General features: G+C 41.8%; 1 protein-coding gene and 1 pseudogene across 1 annotated transcript in view; one reads left to right on the top strand and one right to left on the bottom strand.

Moving 5' to 3' along the window:
- The first annotated feature begins 3634 nt into the window (after positions 1-3634).
- The window catches only part of SCP2 (sterol carrier protein 2), a 77044-nt gene continuing 58083 nt past the window's right edge, over positions 3635-22595 (top strand). Inside the window, exons 1-2 of the mRNA XM_044676218.1 lie at positions 3635-3729; positions 14860-14917. Of these exons, the coding sequence (XP_044532153.1) occupies positions 3649-3729; positions 14860-14917 (139 nt within the window). The 5' untranslated portion in view covers positions 3635-3648. The remainder of the gene's footprint in view (positions 3730-14859; positions 14918-22595) is intronic.
- LOC123247350 lies at positions 8296-9377 on the bottom strand (annotated as a pseudogene).

The raw sequence follows: 22595 nt of genomic DNA, 5'->3' as shown, positions 1-22595 counted from the left end.
TCTAGGCCTGACTCTCAATCCACTGAGCTACCCAGCTGCCCCCCATTTTTCCATTTCTGAAAAAGTATCAATAACAAATGAAAAACCAAAAGTATATTGCTATGGGCTACAGTCGAGTATTAATCAAAATGATAAGGAAAAGAATCGTGTCTTTGGAACATTCAAAAATTATAACCAAAATGAGTATTAATGAAACACTGCCTCGAGACACACAGGGTAATTTACCTTCTTCTCCACATGGTAAGATACTGTGAGCTTACCAATGAGCTGAAAGAACCAATTAATTGGAACTATGGAATTCTGACATTTAAAACTAAAATGTCAGTATGAAAAAACAGTTATAAAACTTGAAAACAAAACTTCAAAAGAACTCATTTAGTTTATCACAAAGCTTGAAGCTTGTTAAAGAAGTGATTTGGGAGAAGAGTTGTTCATGAAAAGTATGTCACATTCAGATATTGTCAAAACCACAGAAATAGGGGGCAGCTGGATAGCTCAGGGGATTGAGAGCCAGGCCTAGAGATGGGAGGTTCAAATCTGGCCTCAGACACTTCCCAGCTGTGTGACCCTGGGCAAGTCATTTAACCTCCATTGCCTACTCTTACCACTCTTCTGCCTTGGAGCCAATACACAGTATTGACTCCAAGATGGAAGGTGAGGGTTTTATTAAAAAACAAAAAAACCACAGAAATACATATGAAAGAAGGTCAAAGTCTCTTGAGAATGAAAAAAAAATTCTCTTCTGGAGCTCTCAAAATTAACACGTAAAAGGGGATTCAACTTAATGGCATTATATAATAGGCAAAGTACATTTTAGATAAATGTGGCCATCTTTATCTGCTCAAATGCTTTTAATAAATTCATAGGAATCCTGAGTCTCCTGCTTCTACACCATAAAAGTATCTTCTTTCTTGAAGCAGGGCACCAACTGGAATTTTGTATAAAAAGCATTTCCCCCCCGCCTTTCCCCTAAATGATCCTGCTAATAATGCACATAAAATTTTCCTCCGATTATTCCACAAAAATCCTGGAAAAGGAGACATCCTAAGAATCTAACAACTTGTAGGTTAAAACCTTTCTGACAATGTAAAAAGTTCTAACACATTTAACCTTCCTGTCTTTAAGCAGTGGTCCAAAAACTAAAATCTTATTCTTTTTCAGAAATTTTAGGCTGTTGTTCCCAAACTCTTCCAGTTTAGATGATGAAAAACTGCTTTCCAGGGCAAAGCAAGCAATCTAACCAATTCATTACTCCCAGGAGGAGGAAAGATGGCCACTATTTGGTCCACTACTGATTCAACCAATGCTAGTGAAAAATAGCATTGTATTTCTAATACTTCCATAACTTTGAAAAACTTCAGATTAAATTTGTCTCCAGTGCCAGTTTTACTATTATTATTTTTATTTTATTTAATTGATTAGGAAAAATTTTTAATGGTTACATGATTCATGTTCTTTCCCTCCTCTCCTCCCACTCCCCTCCTATAGCTGGCATGCAATTCCACTGGGTTTTACATGTGTCATTGATCAAGACCTATTTCCATATTATGGATATTTGCACGAGGGTGATCGTTTAGTGTCTACATCCCCGATCATATCCCCATCGAACCATGTGATCAATCAGTTGTTTTTCTTGTTTTTCTACTCCCACAGTTCTTTCTCTGAATGTGGGTAGCATTCTTTCTTATAAGTCCCTCAGAATTGTCCTGGGTCATTGCATTGCTGCTAGTAGAGAAATTCATTACATTTGATTGTGCCATAATGTATCTGTCTCTGTGTACAATGTTCTCCTAGTTCTGCTCCTTTTTCTCTGCATCAATTCCTCGAGGTCTTGGAATTCCTCCAGTTCATTATTCCTTTCAGCGCAATAATATTCCATTGCTAACAGATACCACAATTTGTTTAGCCATCCCCCAATTGAAGGGCATCCCCTCATTTTCCCAGAGCCAGTTTTATTGTGCAAAAAATAACATTCCCAACTTGGATAGCTTATTTTGTGCCCATCTTTGGAATTCTCTTACTACGCCAGGTCTGTTTTGGTCTTCCGACTTTCCTCCTCCCTGAAGGGTTCCAGCACAATGCTTGTCTGGCTACGTTGTCCTCCGATTTTCGTAGTGTATGTCCTATCCATCTCCACTTACGTTTCTTTATGTCCTGACTGATGGGATACTGGATTGTTCTTTCCCAGAGACTAGCATTGGAGATGTTCAAGATGTGGCGTGGACATCTGTTAACAAAGACTTGGAGTTTGTTGGTGTTGACTTTCGTCACTCTCCAGCTTTCTGATCCATATAGGAGGACGGCCTTTACGTTGGTGTTGAAGATTTGGAGCTTAGTGACGAGGGACAGTGCTTTGGAGATCCAGACAGACCGCAGGGTGTTAAATGCATGTCTGGCTTTGTTAATTCGGCTTCTGATGTCCTCATTTGCCCCCCGTCCTTACTGACTATGCTACCCAAATAGGTGAAGTGGTCCGACTCCTTGATGTTTTCTCCCTGTAGTTGGATTGGCAGGTCCTGTCTGCAGTTGACTGTGATCACTTCTGTCTTCTTCTTGTTAATCTTCAGACCTGTCTTCTCCATGACTAAAGACATGAAAGGCAAAAAAAAAAAAAAAAAAAAAAAAAAAGACTTCTGCCTATATAATTTCAATTTATGGGTGTCAGGGAAGGAGCCCTCTTCTCTTCCATTTCCCCCCTTTTCTCTCAGAGGTCTCATTCCTTTGACTGGGGAACAAAACAGGTCTGGCTTCCCTGCGAACCACACCGAGATGGGTCAGACCCAGATGTGTATTTCATGCACCTGCAGGGGCTTCGTAGACTTTCAGTCAGTTCCTCTCTGACCCTCCTCACCGAAAGCCCAAGCCTCTGATCGGCCTTTTGGCTGCTCCCATTTCCTCGCTAGGGTTTGGAAGGGGGCAGCCAGCACCGAAGCTGGAGTCCGAGAGCGAAGGGGGTTCTGGGACCTGGCCGAGGTCCTGAAACAAGTCATTTAGCGAAAGAGAATGACTGCTGAGGAGGCGTATGCGGGGGGGAGGGGGGGAGAGACGCTTTGAAGTGGGGCTTCGGGCTCCGGGTGCTGCCAGGGGCTGGCAAGCATGGGTTAGGTTCGAGGCTACTATCCCAAACAGCAGCCTGAGTGCCCAATAGCTGCTCCTCCTTTCAGAAGAGATGCTGTTCGTAAAGCCCTTGGCTCAGTGCCTGGCATACAGCGGCCAAGGCTTAATAAACACTGATTGATTGTTGCTCCTTCATCAGACTGGGAGCTCCTTGGGGGCGAGGGCTGTCTTTTGCCTGTCTTCATATCTCCATAGTCGAGCACGGGGCCTGGCACATAGCAGGAGCTTAATAAACATTTAGTCATTGATTGGTTGATTGCATGCACGCCTACAGAGAACAGCCAGGGAATAGGAGGCGGCCGCGGCGCCAACTGCACCCAGAGGTTGGGAGTAAGGTGAGGCTAGGGAGCAATTTAGAGCATGCGCATGCGCACACCCATCCCCAGGCTGAGATGGGCGCCCAAGTGTATTCTGCGCATGCGCTCCCAGTCCCTGAGTTCCTGATGACGCACGGCCCCGCCCCGCCCCCTTTGCCCTTTTTGAAGTCGGTACTCCTTGGCTCAGTCTATCCCAGAGGTCCATCAGATCAAAATGTCCGCCATGGCCGCCGCCCACCCGTTGCCCAGCATTGGCTCCCAACGCGTATTCGTGGTGGGCGTGGGGATGACCAAGGTAACGGCGTGGTAGACCGGGTTCACACAGTGGGGTTAACGGACCCGAGGGAAGGCCCGGGAATGAGGAGGGCAGGGAAAGGCTTCCTGGAGGAGGTGGGAGCAGAAATGAGGATGAACTGCCCTTCGGGTATCCGCACGTCCAGGGGAAACTCCCGGAGTCTGGAGATGAAACCAGTGTCACATGGAGGGAGCCCGGGCGGCGGGACCGCTCCTAAAGGGCTTTGAAGGGCAAATGGAAGATGGTGTAGCGATCCCGCAGGTGATAGGTAGCGCCTGGAGTTTATTCATTAGGGGGATGGCGTAATCTAGTCCAGGACTGGAGCGGGGAGAGACTTGAGGCACCAGTGTGGGGGCAGGGTTGTCGGAGGGGAGGAGTGGGCTTGTTCCAGAGATGTGATGTGGCTACAAGCAGCCGCTTTTGGCAATCGGATACTGGGGATGAGGGGGAGGAATCAAGGCCAAGCATTGATTAGGCACCTCTTGTGTGCCTGGGAACAAAGTCCTCTGAAACATCCTGGGCAAAACTTGGAGTTTCCGATCTGTTGGAGCCTGGGGTCAAGAGGAGGCCAGCCTCGGGGATCCAAGCCCTGGGTCTGCTCTTCTGTTTGGCCTGCAAATCCTTCCCAGGTTGACACCAGTCTGTTTCTGCTGTGTTTCTCCCTCCCACACTTGGTGGTCCTGGCGCAGAGGAGGTGCCGACTGAGCACTTATCCTAGCCGGCTAGCCCGGGATCACTGGCAGCTCTCTGAGCCTCTCTGAGACCCCAAATCCCTCCTCTTTCACATTAGAACTAGATGGTCTCTAGCCTGATCTAGCATAAGTAGGGCCCAAAGACCAGTAGAATACAAGCTCCATTCAGGCAGGGTCTCTTTCAGTTGTCACTCTATCCCCTGAGCCTGCTTACTAATCTTTACCTTCTGTCCTAGAATCCCTACTCAAAGATACTAAAAGAAGGGCTAGACAATTAGGGTCAAGTGACTTGCTCAGGGTCACAACTTAGGAAGTGTCTGTGACCAGATTTGAACCCAGGACCTTCTGCCTGGCTGCCTTTTCCCAATTACATTTTTTTTAAACCCTTAACTTCTGTGTATTGGCTCCTAGGTGGAAGAGTGGTAAGGGTGGGCAATGGGGGTCAAATGACTTGCCCAGGGTCACACAGCTGGGAAGTGTCTGAGGCCAGATTTGAACCTAGGACCTCCCATCTCTAGGCCTGACTCTCAATCCACTGAGCTACTCAGCTACCCCATCCCAATTACATTTTAATAAGTTTTAGGTTCAGGACAGTACTCAGACTTGGGGGGTAGACCATGACTTCTGGAGGTACTTCCAACATGGAGATTCAGTGGCTCCTTGGCTCTCTTCTACCTCAAATATTATGTGACACTTGTATGGTGTTCTGCATTCTGGTGGTTTCCCTAGTGGGCTTCACTATGTATTCATCCAGCCAGGCCCAGATGTGCCAGCTGTTGTCACCTTCAGAGCATCGCTCACAGCATGGCAGGAGTTGTAAAGGAGCTCAGTGACCTGCCAGGCTAGTCAATGTGTGCAGAAGTCTAACAAGGAGGAACTTACAACCTCTGAGGCCACCCCCGCCACTTGTAGCTGACCTCCAATCTTTAGGAAGTTTCTCCTTCCTTCAAACCTAAATATGTCTCTTGGCTGTTTCTCATTCTCTCTGGGGACATGCAGAATACGGCATGATCACTCTTGCAAGTGGAGGCCCTTCTTGAAGAAGCTATTCTGTCTTCCTTGAAGCTCTTTTCCAGGTGGGCAGGCTACTATTACCTGCAGAACTTGTTAATCCTTTCACTTTGAGTCTTCATTTATTAGTTTCTTTTTCCCTCTCACTTTTAACTGGTTATATAATTCTCCCCCTTTTTTCTTCTCAGTCAAGAGAGTTCTCTTTCCTCTCCTCTCCTTGACTTCAACTAGTCCTGTTCATTAGTTTAAAAAATTTTTGTGCCCATTTCTAAAAATGATTTCTTTCACTCCTTCCATTGTCCTTTCTTTCTTTTTGCTCTAGACCCTTCACCCTTCTAATTATTTATCTGGTTTCTCTCTTTTCTCATGTAATCAAAGCCTCTAAGGCATATATTCTAGGATACCTTCCCTGTAGATCAGTGATGGTAAACCTTTTGGAGATGGATTGCCATGCCTTGCTCTTAACGCCCCCCGCCCCAGACTCAGTGATGTACCAGCCTGCCCTTACCTCACACCAAATGCCAAGCATGCCCTGCCTCCCCCTTACCCCACACAGGGGAGGGAGAAAGTGCTCCCATTGGGTTGCTGGGTGGAGGGATGGGTGAGGTGAAGAATGTCCCCAGGAAGTATAGAGAGGGGGAGGAGAGTGGTCTGAGCCCTCTGCTCCCCTCTAGCTGTGATGCCTGTGAGCAGCCACCCATCTTAGCCCCTGTGAGCTCCCATTGGGCTGCTGGGCAGAGGGGTGGGGGATGTGAAAAAATGTTGTCAGGCAAGGTGGAGGGAGGAAGGGAGCAGGTCTGCCCATCCTGCTTTTTTAGTAACAAACTTGGGGGTATAATAATTAGAATTATGAGCCTGCTAGCAGCTTAATAATTTTAGTAAATCAAGGTAGTAGTAAAGAGAGGGAAAGGTAGGGGAGAAGTAGAGAGAAACTTAGTTTACTAATCTATTGGCCACCATGATGGATTGAAGCTAGCTACTGACAAGGGTTCCTCCAATCTCCACGCTCCAGTCAGAAGATCCCAAAGACCACCTGGTCTCCACTTATAAGCTCTTTTCTCTACCCACTAGCTTTCACATGTCATATCTCAGGAACCAACCATAGTTTCTTAATTTGCCTGGGCCACCCAGGCAGGGCAGTGCCTGTGGAATTAGTTTCCTGTTTCATTGGTTCCTTGGTTCTTTAACTTCCTTTCTATGAGGTCTTATCTATACCTGAATTTATTCAGTAGTCTGTAAGGATAAAAAATGATAAAGGCTGATATTATGAGGAAAAATAATATTTTAATTTCCATGGCTATGTTGATAAAAATATATATGACCATGCCTGACTATTTTTAAAAATGCTGCCCGTCCGCATTTCCTCCCATCTTCCTTCAGTAGCCAAAGAGGTCGTCTCAAGGCCAACCTCTGAATTTAAGCTGCGCTATACATTGGACGTCACCATGCCCAAAACCGGAAACCCATTGGATCATGGAAAATGTAGTTTCAAAGTCTCCCACATGTCCACAGGAAGTCCGTAAAATACTTTTAATGGGACCCCCTGAATTCCAAATACACAGGTCTTTGACCTCCCAGTCGCTGAGAGATGATGTTATAAAAAAAAGGCAACATAATAGAGAGAGAAATTCACTTCCAACAGGGGGGGGGGGAGAGGGCAGCTGTGTCGCCACAGAGAGGGCTCTGCGTGCCATCTTTGGCACCTGTGCCATAGGTTTGCCATCACTGCTCTAGACAATTAAAAAACAAACCAACTAAAAAAAACCCTTACCTTCTGTCCTAGAAGCAATACTAAGTATCAGTTCCAAGGCAGACAAGTATTAAAGGCTAGGCATTTGGGATCAAGTGACTTGCCCAGGGTCATACAGGTAGGGAGTAGCTGAGGTCATATTTGAATCCAAGATCTCCTGTTGGTAGGTCTGGCTTTCTATCCAGTGAGCCATCTGGCTGCTGCTGCTGCTGCTGTTGTGTTGTTGTTGTTTTTTAATTTTAATTTTAATTTTATTTATTTATTTATTTTTAAAAATAAAAAAAATTTTTTTTAAATCTTCTTACATTTTCCTCCTCTCTCACATAAAGATCCAGGCATTCTGGTCTTACTTGCTAATCCTTGCACACAGCACTCCATTTCCCCATGACTGTTGCTTGAAATGCTCTTGCCCTCCTGAACTCTGACTCTTGGATCCCTGGCTTCCTTGTAGACTCAAATCATGGGCAATTTCCCCAGCAGGCCATTCCCACCACTCTCCCTTCTAAGTTACTTTCCATCTCTTCTCTATTTGCCTTGTATCTTCTGATTTATATAGGCAACCTCCCCGCCCTCCCCCCCATTATAATATGTGAGCATCTGGAGAACAGGAACTGTTTTTGCTTTTTCTTTGATTCCCTCTTGTGCTTTAATACGTTCCTGGCACATAAGAAGTACTTAAATGCCTGCTGAGTAACTGACAAGTTCAGCACTTAGCAGTATGATACACACTAGTGCTCAATAATATGTATTTGAATCTTAAGCCAGCTTTACAAAAAAGTATTCTAATAGTTATTAAGTGTTACACAATTAAATCCTTTATAAGCACATGTTTTAAATAGCTTTCCTTGTTAGTAAATTATTCATTCTGAGTTATCAAAAAGCATCCTAAGAAAAATCGATGTACCCTTAGACTCTTGTGGCATTTTATTTTATTGAAAAAAAAAAATAAGACAACCAAAAAGATCTTCCATCAAACCCTTTGGGCACTAGATTTGTATCTCTTTCCTTTCCTCTAAGCATGTATAGTACCAAAGTCCTAGATAACAAAAGAGTATTGACATACTGAGTGCAAAATAAATAAAAAATAATGGAACATTATTTGTTTCTACAGATTCACTCTGTTTTCTTAGCCTTCAAAGCCTTCTGCTTCCTTTTTCTTTGTCTTTCGTGTATCTTTTTCTTTTTTGTTTTCAAACTGACTTTGGGCTCTGGTTTCACAAAGAGTATTTCCACTGGCTTTTCTTCAGCTGGTGTCTTTAAAACATCATCAGTAGGATCTTCTGGAATAATAGTTTTATCTTCTTTCTTCTTGAGCCTCTGTACATCTTTGACTTGTTGTCTCTCCCTGTATTTTGCAGCTGTGGCCATTCTCACTATACACTAATGCATGTTAGGTGACTGATAGTGTGGATTTTCATATAAAGTTGGTCCTCCAAAGCTGCCTTGGAAAATCTTTATGAGATTCAAGACAAAACGAGGTCCAATTTCTACAAGAGCTGCATCTTCCTCTATGATCTGATAGTTACGAAACCAGATCCTATTGTCCATAAGGGTGAAGGTAAACACATGGTCAACAAATGGTTGGCTCTTGGGATGGTATTGAGGAGTACCAAAAATCTGAATAAGGAGTTCTTTTATCAAAGAATAATGTGGCGATTCATCAAAAGTAGGATCAAAAGACAGAAGAGGACGAGAACCTCTTAAACAGTTTCCAGTCATCTTTAACTCTGCCAAAGTATGAATATTCTGAACTAAGAACTTAGCTGAAGGTCCTTGAGGTGAATTTGAAAGCCACATAGAGAGATCCTGTTTTTTCTTAGCTTCAAAATAGATACATTGAATTCCAAATTCTCTTCCTCCAGTTTTTTATTTCACAGACCTCATTAATTACAAACAATTTGTCCTTCCAGTCCATTTTGTTATCTGCTTTAGAATGAGGCATCAATGTTCTTAAATCTTGCATTAAGTGTCTTGGTCTGAAATTTATTCCCCTTGATGAGAAGATAAGAACTCGTTCCTTATTCTTCCATTTACCCTTGGAGACAGGACGGGATGGGGTACTCCTCTTCCTCCTCTGCCTTCCCTGGAGCCAGAGTGAGTGGTTTGGCTGGAGCTCTGGCCTTTTTCCCCTTCCCTTTCGGCTTCTTCACCTCAGGACCTCCTCCTCCATGCCGCTTCCTCTTGATTGCTGCCATATTGCCTAGATTCACCTCCTCCGGCTGTCTAATTTTCATTTTTATAAAAACCCTTACCTTCTTTCTTAGAGTTGATGGTAAGTTCCAAGGCAGAAGAGTGGTAAGGGCTATTCTCTAGACACTGTCTACCATTGTCTTGTAGATCTTGCCTCATGGATTCTTCTTTTCTATTGTGGGGCACAATAGCTGTAGTTATGTAGTATACTATATGTGAATCTTTACTCACAGATCTTTTTAAAGATTAAAAGAGGAAGAGAATTTGGAATTCAAATTTCAAAAAAAGTTAAAATTGTTTTACATACAATTGAGGAAAAATGTCATTATTGAAAAATTAAATTTAAAAATTTCAATGGACAATCATTGATTTTTTTCCTCCCTTTTCATTCCCTTTCTCAGCTCACTTTCAAAGTTCAAATATCTTTTGCATATCCTACTACCTCCAGCAACTAATAGGATGCAGGAGACTTCTACTTTTTACTGTCCCCCTTAGCAATAACTACACTTGCCAGGGTGTCTCTTTTCCCTTCTGTTGAGGTTCCCTTCAACTCCAGAATTCTGATTTGTTATACCAGTAGTTGGCCATTGTGAATAAACTTTTTTATTCTATCGTGAAAACACAGATTAATGACTTTTTGGCCTCCTGGTAGTATACAGAGTCTTCCTTTTTTCCCTGGAGGAGCCTGTAGTGGCTATCTGGTCTCAGTTTCCACTTTGAAGATTTCTCTTGTCAGAGGAATCTATAGCCTTTTTTTTTTTTTAACCCTTACCTTTCATCTTAGAATCAGTACAAAGTATTGGTTCCAAGGCAGAAGAACAGTCTGTCTGAGATCAGATTTGAATTTTTTTTTCTTTTTGGCAGGAAAGTTTCTTTCTATCTCTCCTTCCCTGACTATTCAATTTTTTGTTTATTCCCTTTTTATAAAATTCTGAATTTCGCAATTATCAAGTAAAATGGGCACTTCCATGTACAAAGTAGACCAGAAAATGAGTAGATAAAACTGTACATTTCCGGTGTGTACAATTGTATTTTCTTCTTAAGTATAGAATAAGCAGATTACTTTTTAAAGAATAACTTGTTGGGGGCAGCTGGATGGCTTAGTGGATGGATACCCAAGCCGAGAGATGGGAGGTTCTAGATTCAAATCTGACCTCAGACACTTCCTACATGTGTGACCCTGGGCAAGTCACTTGAACTCCTTTGCCCACCTCTTACTAGCTTCTGCCTTGGAACCAATATACAGTATTGATTCTAAGATGGAAGGTAAGGGGTAAAAAAAAAAAAAAAAAAGAATAACTTCTTGTTGATATCTTTTTTTTTTTAACCCTTAACTTCTCTGTATTGACTCATAAGTGGAAGAGTGGTAAGGGTGGGCAATGGGGGTCAAGTGACTTGCCCAAGGTCATACAACTGGGAAGTGTCTGAGGCCGGTTTTGAACCTAGGACCTCCCGTCTCTAGGCCTGACTCTCAATCCACTGAGATACCCAGCTGCCCCTGTTGATATCTTTTGTTTTTACATTGACAGAATTTCTCCTAGTATCTCTTCACCCTTTACCAAGAGCTATCCCATATAGCAAATAGTATTTTTTAAAGAAGAAAAAAGAGGAGCTGCTAGGTAGCACAATGGATAGAGCACCAGGCCTGGAGTTGGAAGGACCTGGGTTCAAAAGTGGTCTCAGACACGTCTTAGCTGCGTGACCCTGGGCAAGTCATTTAATCCCAACTGCCTAGCTATTGCTGCTCTTCTTTCTTAGAACTGATACCAAGATAGAAGGTGAAGGCTTTAAAAAAGAAAAGAAAGAGGAGAAGGGAAGATAAATTTACCAAACCAATCAATTTACATCAAAAGTTTGAAAATATACAGGATATTCCATCTCCATCCATGGACCTTCCCCCTCTGCAAAAGAGTGGAATTGGGTGTTTTCTTCAATCTCTTTTTTTGGGCCATGTTTGTTCTTTATAATTTTGTGACATTCACTTCTAATTGTTTATTGGCAAACTGTACTTTTAACATTGTTTTACTTGGCTGTCATTCCTTCGGTCTTTAGTCTTATCTCTTCTGTGCACTTCAAAAACATGTTTCTGTGAACTTTAATTACCTTTTCTCTTTTTGGGAGGAGGGCAAAGCTTCTCTGTAGCTTCTCTCTCCTCATTCCCCCCTCCCCAAGAAAAAGCAAAACCTTTATATAATGGAGCATAGTCAAAACAGATGCTCCTGGGGGCAGCTGGATAGCTCAGTGGATGGAAAGCCAGGCCTAGAGACGGGAGGTCCTGGGTTCAAATCCAGCCTCAGACACTTCCCAGCTGTGTGACCCTGGGCAAGTCACTTGACCCCCATTGCCTATCCTTGCCACTCTTCCACCTATGAGTTAATGCACAGAAGTTAAGGGTTTAAAATTAAAAAAAAAACAGATGCTCTTGTGGCTGTGCTGAGCGGGCCCCCCCACTTTGTGCTGCCTCCTGAATCCATCCCCACTCTCAGGGGGTGAGCAGCAGACTTTAGTCCTCTGGAATAGTCATGGCATTGATCAGAGTTCTTTAGGCTTTACAATGCCATGTTATGATATAGATTATTCTCTTGGGTCTGCCCACTTCCCCCTGCATCACTTTTTTGTTATTTATATATATATATATATATATATATATATTTTTTTTTTTTTTTTAGACTCTTACCTTCCATCTTGGAGTCAATACTGTGTATTGACTCCAAGGCAGAAGAGTGGTAAGGGTAGGCAATGGGGGTCAAGTGACTTGTCCAGGGTCACACAGCTGGGAAGTGTCTGAGGCCAGATTTGAACCCAGGACATATTTTTATATTTTTAAAATTTTATTGTCATGCAAAACATACTTCCATTTTGGCCATTGGTCAAGAGCATAATTATACATAACCCAACCCCCCAAATAAAACCCTAAATACGCCGATGTGAAAAACAACTCCAACAGTTCTTTCTCTGGAGGTGGAGAGCATTCCCCGTCATGTCTTTCAAGATTAGCCCAGATTATTGCATTGCTGAGAGCAGCCAAGCTTTTACAGACAATCATGGTCCAATATTGCTGTTATTGTGTATAGTGTTCTTCCAGTGCTTTTATTTTGCTCTGCATCAGTTCATGTAGGTCTCGCTGATGTGTTCTGAAATCATCTTGCTTATCATTTCTTAGAACAATAGTATTCCATCACCCACATGTAACACAATTTGTTCAGCTATTCCCCAGTGATGGGCATCCCCATCATTTCCAATTCTTTGCCATCACAAAGAGGCTGCATCACTTTTTCTGAATCTTCCCGAGTTTCCTTGAAAGCATTCCTTCCAATAATATTCCATTACATTTGTAAAGCCTAATGTGTTCAGCCTTTCCCCAGAGGATGTATGGGAAGGATTCTGGGTGTTTGGGACATCTTGTATATGCATGCTGTTATCCTCCCTCCCCAATAACCTTGTGTTCCTCCTATGACAATAAATACTTGTTGGCTGATTCTAGTTTGAGGGCCTGGAGGGGCCAAAATGTGTCATCTTTCTTCCTTCCCTCTTTTTCTTCCTTCTCTAAGTCTGATTATATCACTCCCCTCCCTAAGGAGCTTCGCTTCTGCTTGGCATTGAAAGCCCTTCCCAGTCTGATTTCAGACTGATTTCAGACATTCTACTTTCTGGATAACCTGGCCTATGGGCTGCTCCCTACGCCTGACCTTGCCCTTTCTCTGGCCCTGAGATCCAGGCCCTAATGGACTTCCAGCACGTTTTCAAGCCTTGTGATGGCACTCCCCCACCCCCACCCCCTTTAGATGTTTCTATCATTAGAACAAAAGCTTCTTGACTTAGGTCAAAGAATGCTGCTATGCACCTCTCTCCATCTCCAGAGAAAGAACTGTTGGAATCAGAAAGCAGATCAAAGCATACTATTCTTCACTACAGATTATTTGCGTTTTTATTTTGGAGTTTTGGTTTATATGATTGTTCTCTTATAAGGATGAACAATATGGAGATCGAGTTTGCATGATCCTACGTGTATAACCCAGATTGGATTGCTCGCCACTTCTGAAGGGGGAGGGAAGAGAGAGAGGGAGAACATTTGGATCTTTTAGCTTCAGAAAACTTATGTGGAAATTTGTTATTGCATGCAAACGGGAAAATAAAACATCTTTACAGAGAGAGAGACAGAGAGAGAAACAGAGAGAGAGAGAATGAGAGACAGAGAGAGAGAGAGAGAGAGAGAGAGAGAGAGAGAGAGAGAGAGAGAGANAGAGAGAGAGAGAGAGAGAGAGAGAGAGAGAGAGAGAGAGAGAGAGAGAGAGAGAGACAGAAAGAGAGAGAATGAGAGACAGAGAGAGACAGAGAGAGAGAGAGAGAAAAGGAGAGAGAGACAGAGAGAGACAGAGAGAGAGACAGAGAAAGACAGAGAGAGAGCACAAGATTCTTGAGGGTAGATGCTGTCTTCTTGCTTGAATTTGTATCCCCATCATGCTTAGCATGATGCCTGGGACCGAATAGAGGCTTAATGAGAACTCTGTCATTTAGTCAGCCATAGCATCTGGAGGTTAGGAAATAAGGGGGCTGGGTAGAATCTTGGGAGTATATGGGTGTATCTTGGATGTAGAATTAGGCAGAAAAGGAGCAGAAACTATTAAGGCTGGTATCAAGAATCCTAAGAGAAAAAAGTGAAGGGGGCTTGGGGACAGGATCATATGCTACTTTGATTTCCAAAGGGTCCCCTTGGTAAGTAGAATTCGTGTGGGTTCTGTCTCTTCGTGCTTTAGCTCATTTTGGCATACGCCCATACCAGGAGGTTCAAAGATAACCCTTGGCTATACCAGCTGAAGATGATAATTACTATCAAACATTTGATCAACTCAATAACCATCAATGAAAACAAGCTATCAAATGGACATGCGAATCGAGGGTCAGCAACTTATTACAAAGCCTTGAGCTTTAACAAGGCAGAACCAAGGAAATGAATGAGCTCACAAGCCAAGAAAATGCGTTTGTTGTTCTGTGCCCATCTCCAGCTGGGCCTGGGGTCTCTACCTCCCAGAGCTTCTCCGCCTCCCTCTCCATCTTCCTCCCCTGGCTCTTAGCCCACTTTTAAAGACCTTTGAACTTAGTAAGCAGTGCCTGAAGTAAATTACCAGTATCTTTGCTCCCTAAGCTGCAATCATTATTAAAATAGGAAAATGGATTCCCATTTCTTTTTTTTTTTAAACCCTTACCTTCTGTCTTGGAGTCAATACTGTTTATTGGCTCCAAGGCAGAAGAGTGGTAAGGGTAGGCAATGGGGTCAAGTGACTTGTCCAGGGTCACACAGCTAGGAAGTGTCTGAGGTCAGATTTGAACCTAGGACCTCCCATCTCTAGGCCTGAATCTCAATCCACTGAGCTACCCTGCTGCCCCCTCCCATTTCTTTAAAATGGTACTTTTAGCATCTAAGTGACTCGGATGTGCAAATGGAGACGTGGCACTTGTACTGATTGCTTGCCCCTCTTTTTCTAGTTTCAGAAGCCTGGTCTTCAGGATTCAGTAGACTATCCTGACTTGGCGAAAGAAGCAGGTAATGATCTGATGAAGAAAATGGACCTTTGGTCTTTCCTCACATGTAATATAGATGGTCCTAAGTCCTCAGGGGTGGGGTGGCACTGCAGCTGCCCAGTCTGGCAGCATGTCCAGGAGGGCATGTGACATCTTGGAGAGCTGGAGGAGGACGTTTCACTTGGGATCAGGCCATCCTTACTGCATTTTTGGTAGCTGCATTATCAGTAGAGTGGTTACTACCTGGGTGCCTATGACCCTCCGTCTTCTGCAGCTGGGTGTAGAGAGAGCTAGACTTGGAGTCAAGAGGACTTGAGTGTGAATCCTACCAGGCCCTCAAATCTCCCCAAGCCTCAGTTTTATTATCTGTAAAATGAGGATGATATTAGCACCTACTTCCCAGGGTGGTTGTGAGGATCAAATAAGATAATCTCCGTAAGACATTTTGCAAACCTTCAGGCACTATTTCCATGTTAGCTCTTATTCTGTGGGGAAGAATTATGAGGGAAAGAAAGAGAAGAGAGTTGGGAAGGACCAGCAGGACCTTATTTCTTAGTCCCTCTAGGAGAGGGTGTAACTAAAATGAGAACCTTTCTCCCAACTGGAAGACAAAATCAATTTGAAGTTGTGTTAAATGAGCCCAATGAGGGGATTCTTTTTCTGCCATTGTGTCAGAAGGGCACAGGCTGGTGCTGTGTTCCTGACTTTGGGCTAAATAAAGGTGGCATATGCTCCTCATTTTCTCTTTGGTGTGTGGTATTGGGTATGCATTGGGTTCATAGTCTCAAAAGAGACCTTAGAGGCTATCCATCCACCTATTCACCCTAGAGAGACAGTGTGGTGGAGTGAGTTGAGTCAGGGAGCCCTGGGATTTGAGCCCACAACATAGTTGTTTGACTCTGAGCACATCACTTGCCTCTCTGGGTCTCAATTTCCTGATCTATAAAATGGGGACAACACGTATAGTATCTGTCTTGGGATTGCGGTAAAGCTTAAATTGGATAAATGTAGGTGAGGGGGTTTGTAAATCTGGAAGGATCACTTCACTGGCCACAGCAGCTGCAGTGATTATGATATGGAAGTATCCCGAGCAAGTGGTCCTTTAGCCTCAGCTTGGAACCTTGATTCTAGAGTTTAGTAACTCCACAGAGCAGCCTCTTCGATTTGGGGGACAGACCAGCTCTCTGGAGCATTCTTCTAGAAACTGGACTGAAATCTCTACCCCTGGGGATGATTGGTACCAATTCTGTCTCCTGGAGTCACCAAAGAGAAATGGAGTCTTCCTTCTGCATGACAGCTTTTCAGCTGTTTAGAGAGCTCCCTTCTCTCTCTCCTCTCTCGTATCCCTTCTCCCTCCCAGCCCTGGGTTTCTCTCCTTTATTTTTACTTTGACGCTGTACTTCACTCTTAACACAGCCCATTTCATTGCCTTTTTTTTTTTAATTTTTAAATTTTTTTTAGAAAAATTTTCCATGGTTACATGATTCATGTTCTTACTTTCCCCTTCACCCCTCCCAAACACTCCCCCCCCCATAGCTGATGTGTATTTCCACTGGTTTTAACATGTGTCATCCATCAAGACATATTTACATATTACTGATAGTTGCATTAGTGTAGTCGTTTCGAGTCTACATCCCCAATCATGTCTGCATCAATCCATGTGTTCAAGAAGTTGTTTTTCTTCTGTGTTTCCACTCCTGTAGTTCTTCCTCTGAATGTGGGTAGCGTTCTTTCCCATAAATCCCTCAGAATTGTCCTGGATCATTTCATTGCTGCTAGTACAGAAGTCCATTACAATTGATTGTACCACAGTGTATCAGTCTCAGTGTACAGTGTTCTTCTGGCTCTGCTCCTTTCACTCTGCATCAATTCCTGGAGGTCTTTCCAGTTCACATGGAATTCCTCCAGTTTGTTATTCCTTTGAGCACAATAGTATTCCATCCAGCATATACCACAATTTGTTCAGCCAGTCACCAGTTGAAGGGCATATCTTTGTTTTCTAATTTTTTGCTACCACAAAGAATGCAGCTATAAATATTTTTGTATAGGTCTTTTTATCTGTGATCTCTTTGGGGTACAAACCCAGCAATGGTATGGCTGGATCAAAGGGCAGGAATTCTTTTAGTGCTCTTTGGGCATAATTCCAAATTGCCATCCAGAATGGTTGGATCAGTTTTACAACTCCATCAGCAATGCATTAATGTCCCAGTTTTGCCACATCCCCTCCAACATTCATTATTCTCCCCTGCTGTCATTTTAGCCAATCTGCTAGGTGTGAGGTGATACCTCAGAGTTGTTTTGATTTGCATTTCTCTAATTATTAGAGATTTAGAACACCTTCTCATGTGCTTATTGATAGTTTTGATTTCTTTATCTGAAAATTGCCTATTCATGTCCCTTGCCCATTTATCAATTAGGGAATGACTTGATTTTTTATACAACTGATTTAGTTCTTTGTATATTTGAGTAATTAGACCTCTGTCAGAATTCTTTGTTATAAAGATTTTTTCCCAGTTTGTTGTTTCCCTTCTAATTTTGGTTGCATTGTTTTTGTTTGTACAAAACCTTTTTAATTTAATATAATCAAAATTATTTATTTTACATTTTGTAATTTTTTCTAACTCTTGCTTGGTTTTAAAATCTTTCCTTTCCCAGAGATCTGACAAGTACACTATTCTGTGTTCATCTAATTTACTTATAGTTTCCTTGTTTATACTAAAGTCATTCACCCATTCTGAATTTATCTTGGTATTGTAGGGTGTGAGATGTTGATCTAAACCTAATCTCTCCCATATTGTTTTCCAATTTTCCCAGCAATTTTTGTCAAATAGTGTATTTTTTTCCCAAAATTTGGGCTCTTTGGGTTTATCATAGACTGTCTTGCTGACATCACTTACCCCAAGTCTATTCCACTGATCCTCCCTTCTGTCTCTTAGCCAGTACCATATTGTTTTGGTGACTGCTGCTTTATAGTATAGTTTAATATCTGCTAGGCCACCTTCCTTCATGGTTATTTTCATTATTTCCCTTGATATTCTTGATCTTTTATTCTTCCAAATGAACTTTTTTATATTTTTTCTAATTCAGTAAAAAAGTTTTTTGGTAGTTTGATAGGTATGGCACTAAATAAGTAAATTAATTTGGGTAGAATGGTCATTTTTATTATGTTAGCTCATCCTACCCATGAACACTCAATATTTTTCCAATTGTTTAGATCTAGTTTTAATTGTTTGGAGAGTTTTTTGTAGTCGTGTTTGTATAATTCCTGTGTTTGTTTTGGTAGATAGATTCCTAAATATTTTATATTGTCTAGGGTGATTTTAAATGGCTTTTCTCTTTCTACCTCTTGCTGCTGTGATGTGTTGGAAATATATAGAAATGCTGATGATTTATGTGCATTTATTTTGTATCCAGCAACTTTGCTAAAGTTGTTGATTATTTCTACTAGCTTTTTAGTTGATTCTCTAGGATTTTTTAAGTAGACCATCGTATCATCTGCAAAGAGTGATAGCTTAGTCTCCTCATTGCCTATTTTCATACTTTCAATTTCTTTTTCTTCTCTAATTGCTACTGCTAGTGCTTCTAGTACAATGTTAAATAATAGAGGTGATAATGGGCATCCTTGTTTCACTCCTGATCTTATTGGGAATGCTTCTAACTTATCCCCATTGCAGATGATGCTTGCTGATGGTTTTAAATGTATACTCTTTATTATTTTTAGGAAAGGTCCTTCTATTCCTATACTTTCTAGTGTTTTCAATAGGAATGGGTGTTGTATTTTGTCAAAGGCTTTTTCAGCATCTATTGAGATAATCATGTGATTTTTGTTTGTTAGCTTGTTGATATGGTCAATTATGTGGATGGCTTTCCTAATGTTGAACCATCCTTGCATTCCTGGTATAAATCCCACTTGATCAGAATGGATAACCCTCTTGATCACTTGCTGGAGTCTTTTTTGCTAGTATTCTATTTAAGATTTTTGCATCTATGTTCATTAGGGAAATTGGTCTATAGTTTTCTTTTTCTGTTTTTGATCTCCCTGGCTTTGGAATCAGTACCATATTTGTGTAATAAAAGGAATTTGGAAGGACTCCTTCTTTGCTTATTATATCAAGTAATTTGTATAGTATTGGGATCAGTTGTTCTTTGAATGTTTGTTAGAATTCACTTGTGAATCCATCAGGCCCTGGTGATTTTTTTCTTAGGGAGTTCTTTGATGGCTTGTTCAATTTCTTTTTCTGATATGGGTTTATTTAAGTATTCTATTTCTTCTGCTGTTAATTGAGGCAGTTTATATTTTTGTAAATATTCATCCATATTACCTAGATTGCTATATTTATTGCCATATAATTGGGCAATTATATATAAGAATGAAATAGATACCAAAACTATACTAGTGGGGGACCTCAACCTTCCCCTATCAGATCTAGATAAATCAAACCAAAACGTAAATAAGAAAGAGATAAGAGAGGTGAATGAAACCCTAGAAAAATTAGAGTTAATAGATATATGGAGAAAAATAAATAGGGACAAAAAAGAATACACCTTTTCAGCAGCACATGGAACATTCACAAAGATAGACCATGTAATAGGGCATAGAAACATGGCAAACAAATGCAAAAAAGCAGAAATAATAAATGTAACCTTATCAGATCATAATGCAATAAAAATAGTTATTAGTAAGAATACATGGAGAGGCAAACCAAAAACTAATTGGAAATTAAATAATGTGATTCTCCAAAATAATTTAGTGAAAGAACAAATCAGAGAAACAATTAATAATTTCATTGAAGCCAATGACAATGATGAGACTTCTTACCCAAACCTATAGGATGCAGCTAAAGCAGTTCTAAGGAGAAAATTTATGTCACTGAGTGTGTATATTAACAAGTTAGGGAGGGCAGAGATTAATGAATTGGGTATGCAACTTAAAAAAACTAGAAAATGAACAAATTAAAATTCCTCATTTCCTTTTTTTTTTATGGAGGAGAAGGAGAGGCAGACAGACATTGAGAGTGCCATCAATTAGGACTGAACCAAAGCCCTTAGGTCTTTTTTATTTTCAAGAATTGGATGTTATCATCTCAGAATCAGTGCATCTCGGCCCATCGTGAGGTGGTGTCCATTAGAGGTGTAAACGTATGGCTTGAAGATGCATTTTGCCCTACAACACTCCTGACTGGACAGAACCATATTAAAATGTAATTGGGAAGTATTTAGCAAAATAAATCAAAGTGCACTAGAACAGAGATAATGTTAACATGTGGTTTTCTAAGCCAGTATAGGGGGCCCTGTAAGGAATTTAATTAAGGGGTTTGACTAAATATATGAAAATTTTAAGATAATACTTTGGATGCTGATTTTAAAATTTAATACAGCTCAATTCAAAATGACTTTTAGCAACTTTTATTTACAAAAAAGGTGGAGAGAGTGAAAGTAGAGAAATGAGAAAGAGGGTAGAATAAGAAGTCTAGCTTATCATCTAAATGTGCTCTGGTTCCTGGCTCAACCCACACAGAGCTCCTTAACCCCTCAGCCAGAGGACTTGGTGTTGAATTAAGCAAGTGTTCAATCCACATGGCCTCCTCCAAGAAGAGGAGGCCTCTCTGGAAATAATCTCTCCAGAAGCCAGGAAAGGAAGGCCAGCTTTTCACTTACCTGGAGAAGATCCAGAGGGAGAAGATCCAGGAGCAGTCTTACCAGAAACAATCCAAGAGCCACAGTTGCAGTCCAAGCTCCTTCAACCCAAAAATTTAGAATGAAGACCTCTTGCATCATGTCCTTTCTTGTCCCTTCCTCCAGTTTATGGGACCAATTGTATTCTTTAAATTTGCTTAGCATTGCCCAGGGGATGGCCAGTTGATTCTGAGTTGTCACCCACTTTAGCAAGTGGCCTGTGGACCTCCCCTACTTAGTGTTAAGTAGGGATGTCTATGCTTTTGGTTGATTAAATTTAAAAGTAGGTAAGAGGAGAATCAATCCCATCTTCACAGCCCCTAGGTGGATACAGTGTCATGCCCAAAGTCAGGAAGTCCTGAGTTCAAATGTAGCCTCAGATACTTAATAGCAGTGTGATCTTGGGGCAAGTACTTGTTTACCTCAGTTTCCTCATGTCAAAAATGATCTGGAGAAGGAAATGGCAAATCATTTCAGTATCTTTGCCATGAAAACCCAAATGGAGTCTTAAAGAGTCAGATACCACTGAACTACAACAAAAAGGCAATATGGGGCCCACAGGGATTATTTTTATGTTGTGGGAGAAACACCCAAGTTTGAGGCAGGGTCTCACCCCAAGAATGGGAGGCTCAAACTCTGTTAAGATCAGAAGTAAGAAAAGAATTTTATTTGAAGAAGGGGTGGCATAATAGTCTAATAGCTGGTTGAATAGTCTGGGGTGGGGGGCTAATCAGGTAGGTTTAGGGCTGATGGTCAAGCTCAGGGGCTAGGAGAGTAGCCTCTCTGGAGCAGTTGGAATAGCAGCTCCAGAGCCCTGGACTGAGGGAGTAGCAGCTCTCAGGGTGATGGAATAGCCCAGTAGGTAATGGAGTAGCAGCCCCAGGTGTTGAGTCAAAATTGGAGGTGTGTGTCAGGTTTGACATATTTATGCCTGGAAGCTTGTCGTCTTTCCCATTCCAGAGAGGTCTTCATTCTCCTGAAAACTCCAGAAAATCGGCACGGCCAAATTCAGGTGGATATGTTGGGGGCTTGATGTGTACGTCATAGGGAATAAGGAGCATGTGCAGGTTTGGGGGATTCTTCTGGAATGCCAGAGCCCCCAGTGCGAAGGTCCCTTGATCCCCCATTGTCCACCTTGTCATCATTGGTCAATGTGGGGGAGATCTCACTGTTCTTCTGGAATGAAAATACAAGGGTGGGGATGTGGTACATTGGAGGATCACTAGAGGTAACTAATTATGTCTCACAATTCAATAGGAATAATTAATAAAGCAGATTTGGCTCAAAGCTGATGCTCAAGGTAGAATATTTCAGATCCAGTACACAGAGTGGGTAATTGAACAATCTGCAATTTATACTTGACCAATGCTGAAAGTCAAGTTTTGAAGTTGATGTTTAACCAGGGCTAAATGGTGAGAAATGCAAGATTTTAGAGTATGAGGGTTCCCTCTTACCTTGCCTGCTGTCTGCCCCTGTCATTTATGGTTGAGTGGCTCCCATTTCCTTGTGAGTTTGATCCCTCTTATGCACACAGGTTTGACTTACCCCATTGGACCTAGAAATAGAAACATCCTAGAAATCTAGGAATGAAGAGTCCTCTGTATTCCCTTGTCCCAGTTGGGATCTAAAAATTGTACTCCCACCTTTATTTAGTCAAGAGGGACTTTAATGAATACCTCCCCACCCCCAATACATAATTTTAAGTGAAACTCAGTTATTTAGGGTAAGAGTAGTTTGGAAATTGAAAATGGAACCTAATCTAAAATGGGAAATCAAGATTGCCTGCCTAGTTTAGTGAAAGGAGTGCTTTTGATTCATGGACAAGATTAGGAAACTGAGTTATGCCTAATAAACAGGAGTGCTTTTTATTTTTTTATTTTTTATTTTATTTTATTTTTTTAAACCCTTACCTTCTGTCTTATAGTCAATACCGTGTATTGGCTCCAAGGCAGAAGAGTGGTAAGGGTGGGCAATGGGGGTCACACAGGGTCACACAGCTGAGAAGTGTCTGAGGCCAGATTTGA

This window comes from Gracilinanus agilis, chromosome 4 (assembly GCF_016433145.1).
Source record: "Gracilinanus agilis isolate LMUSP501 chromosome 4, AgileGrace, whole genome shotgun sequence".
Taxonomy (NCBI): Eukaryota; Metazoa; Chordata; class Mammalia; order Didelphimorphia; family Didelphidae; genus Gracilinanus; species Gracilinanus agilis.
Note: the sequence above shows the minus strand (reverse complement) of the source record. Positions and strands in the feature narration are given on the sequence as shown.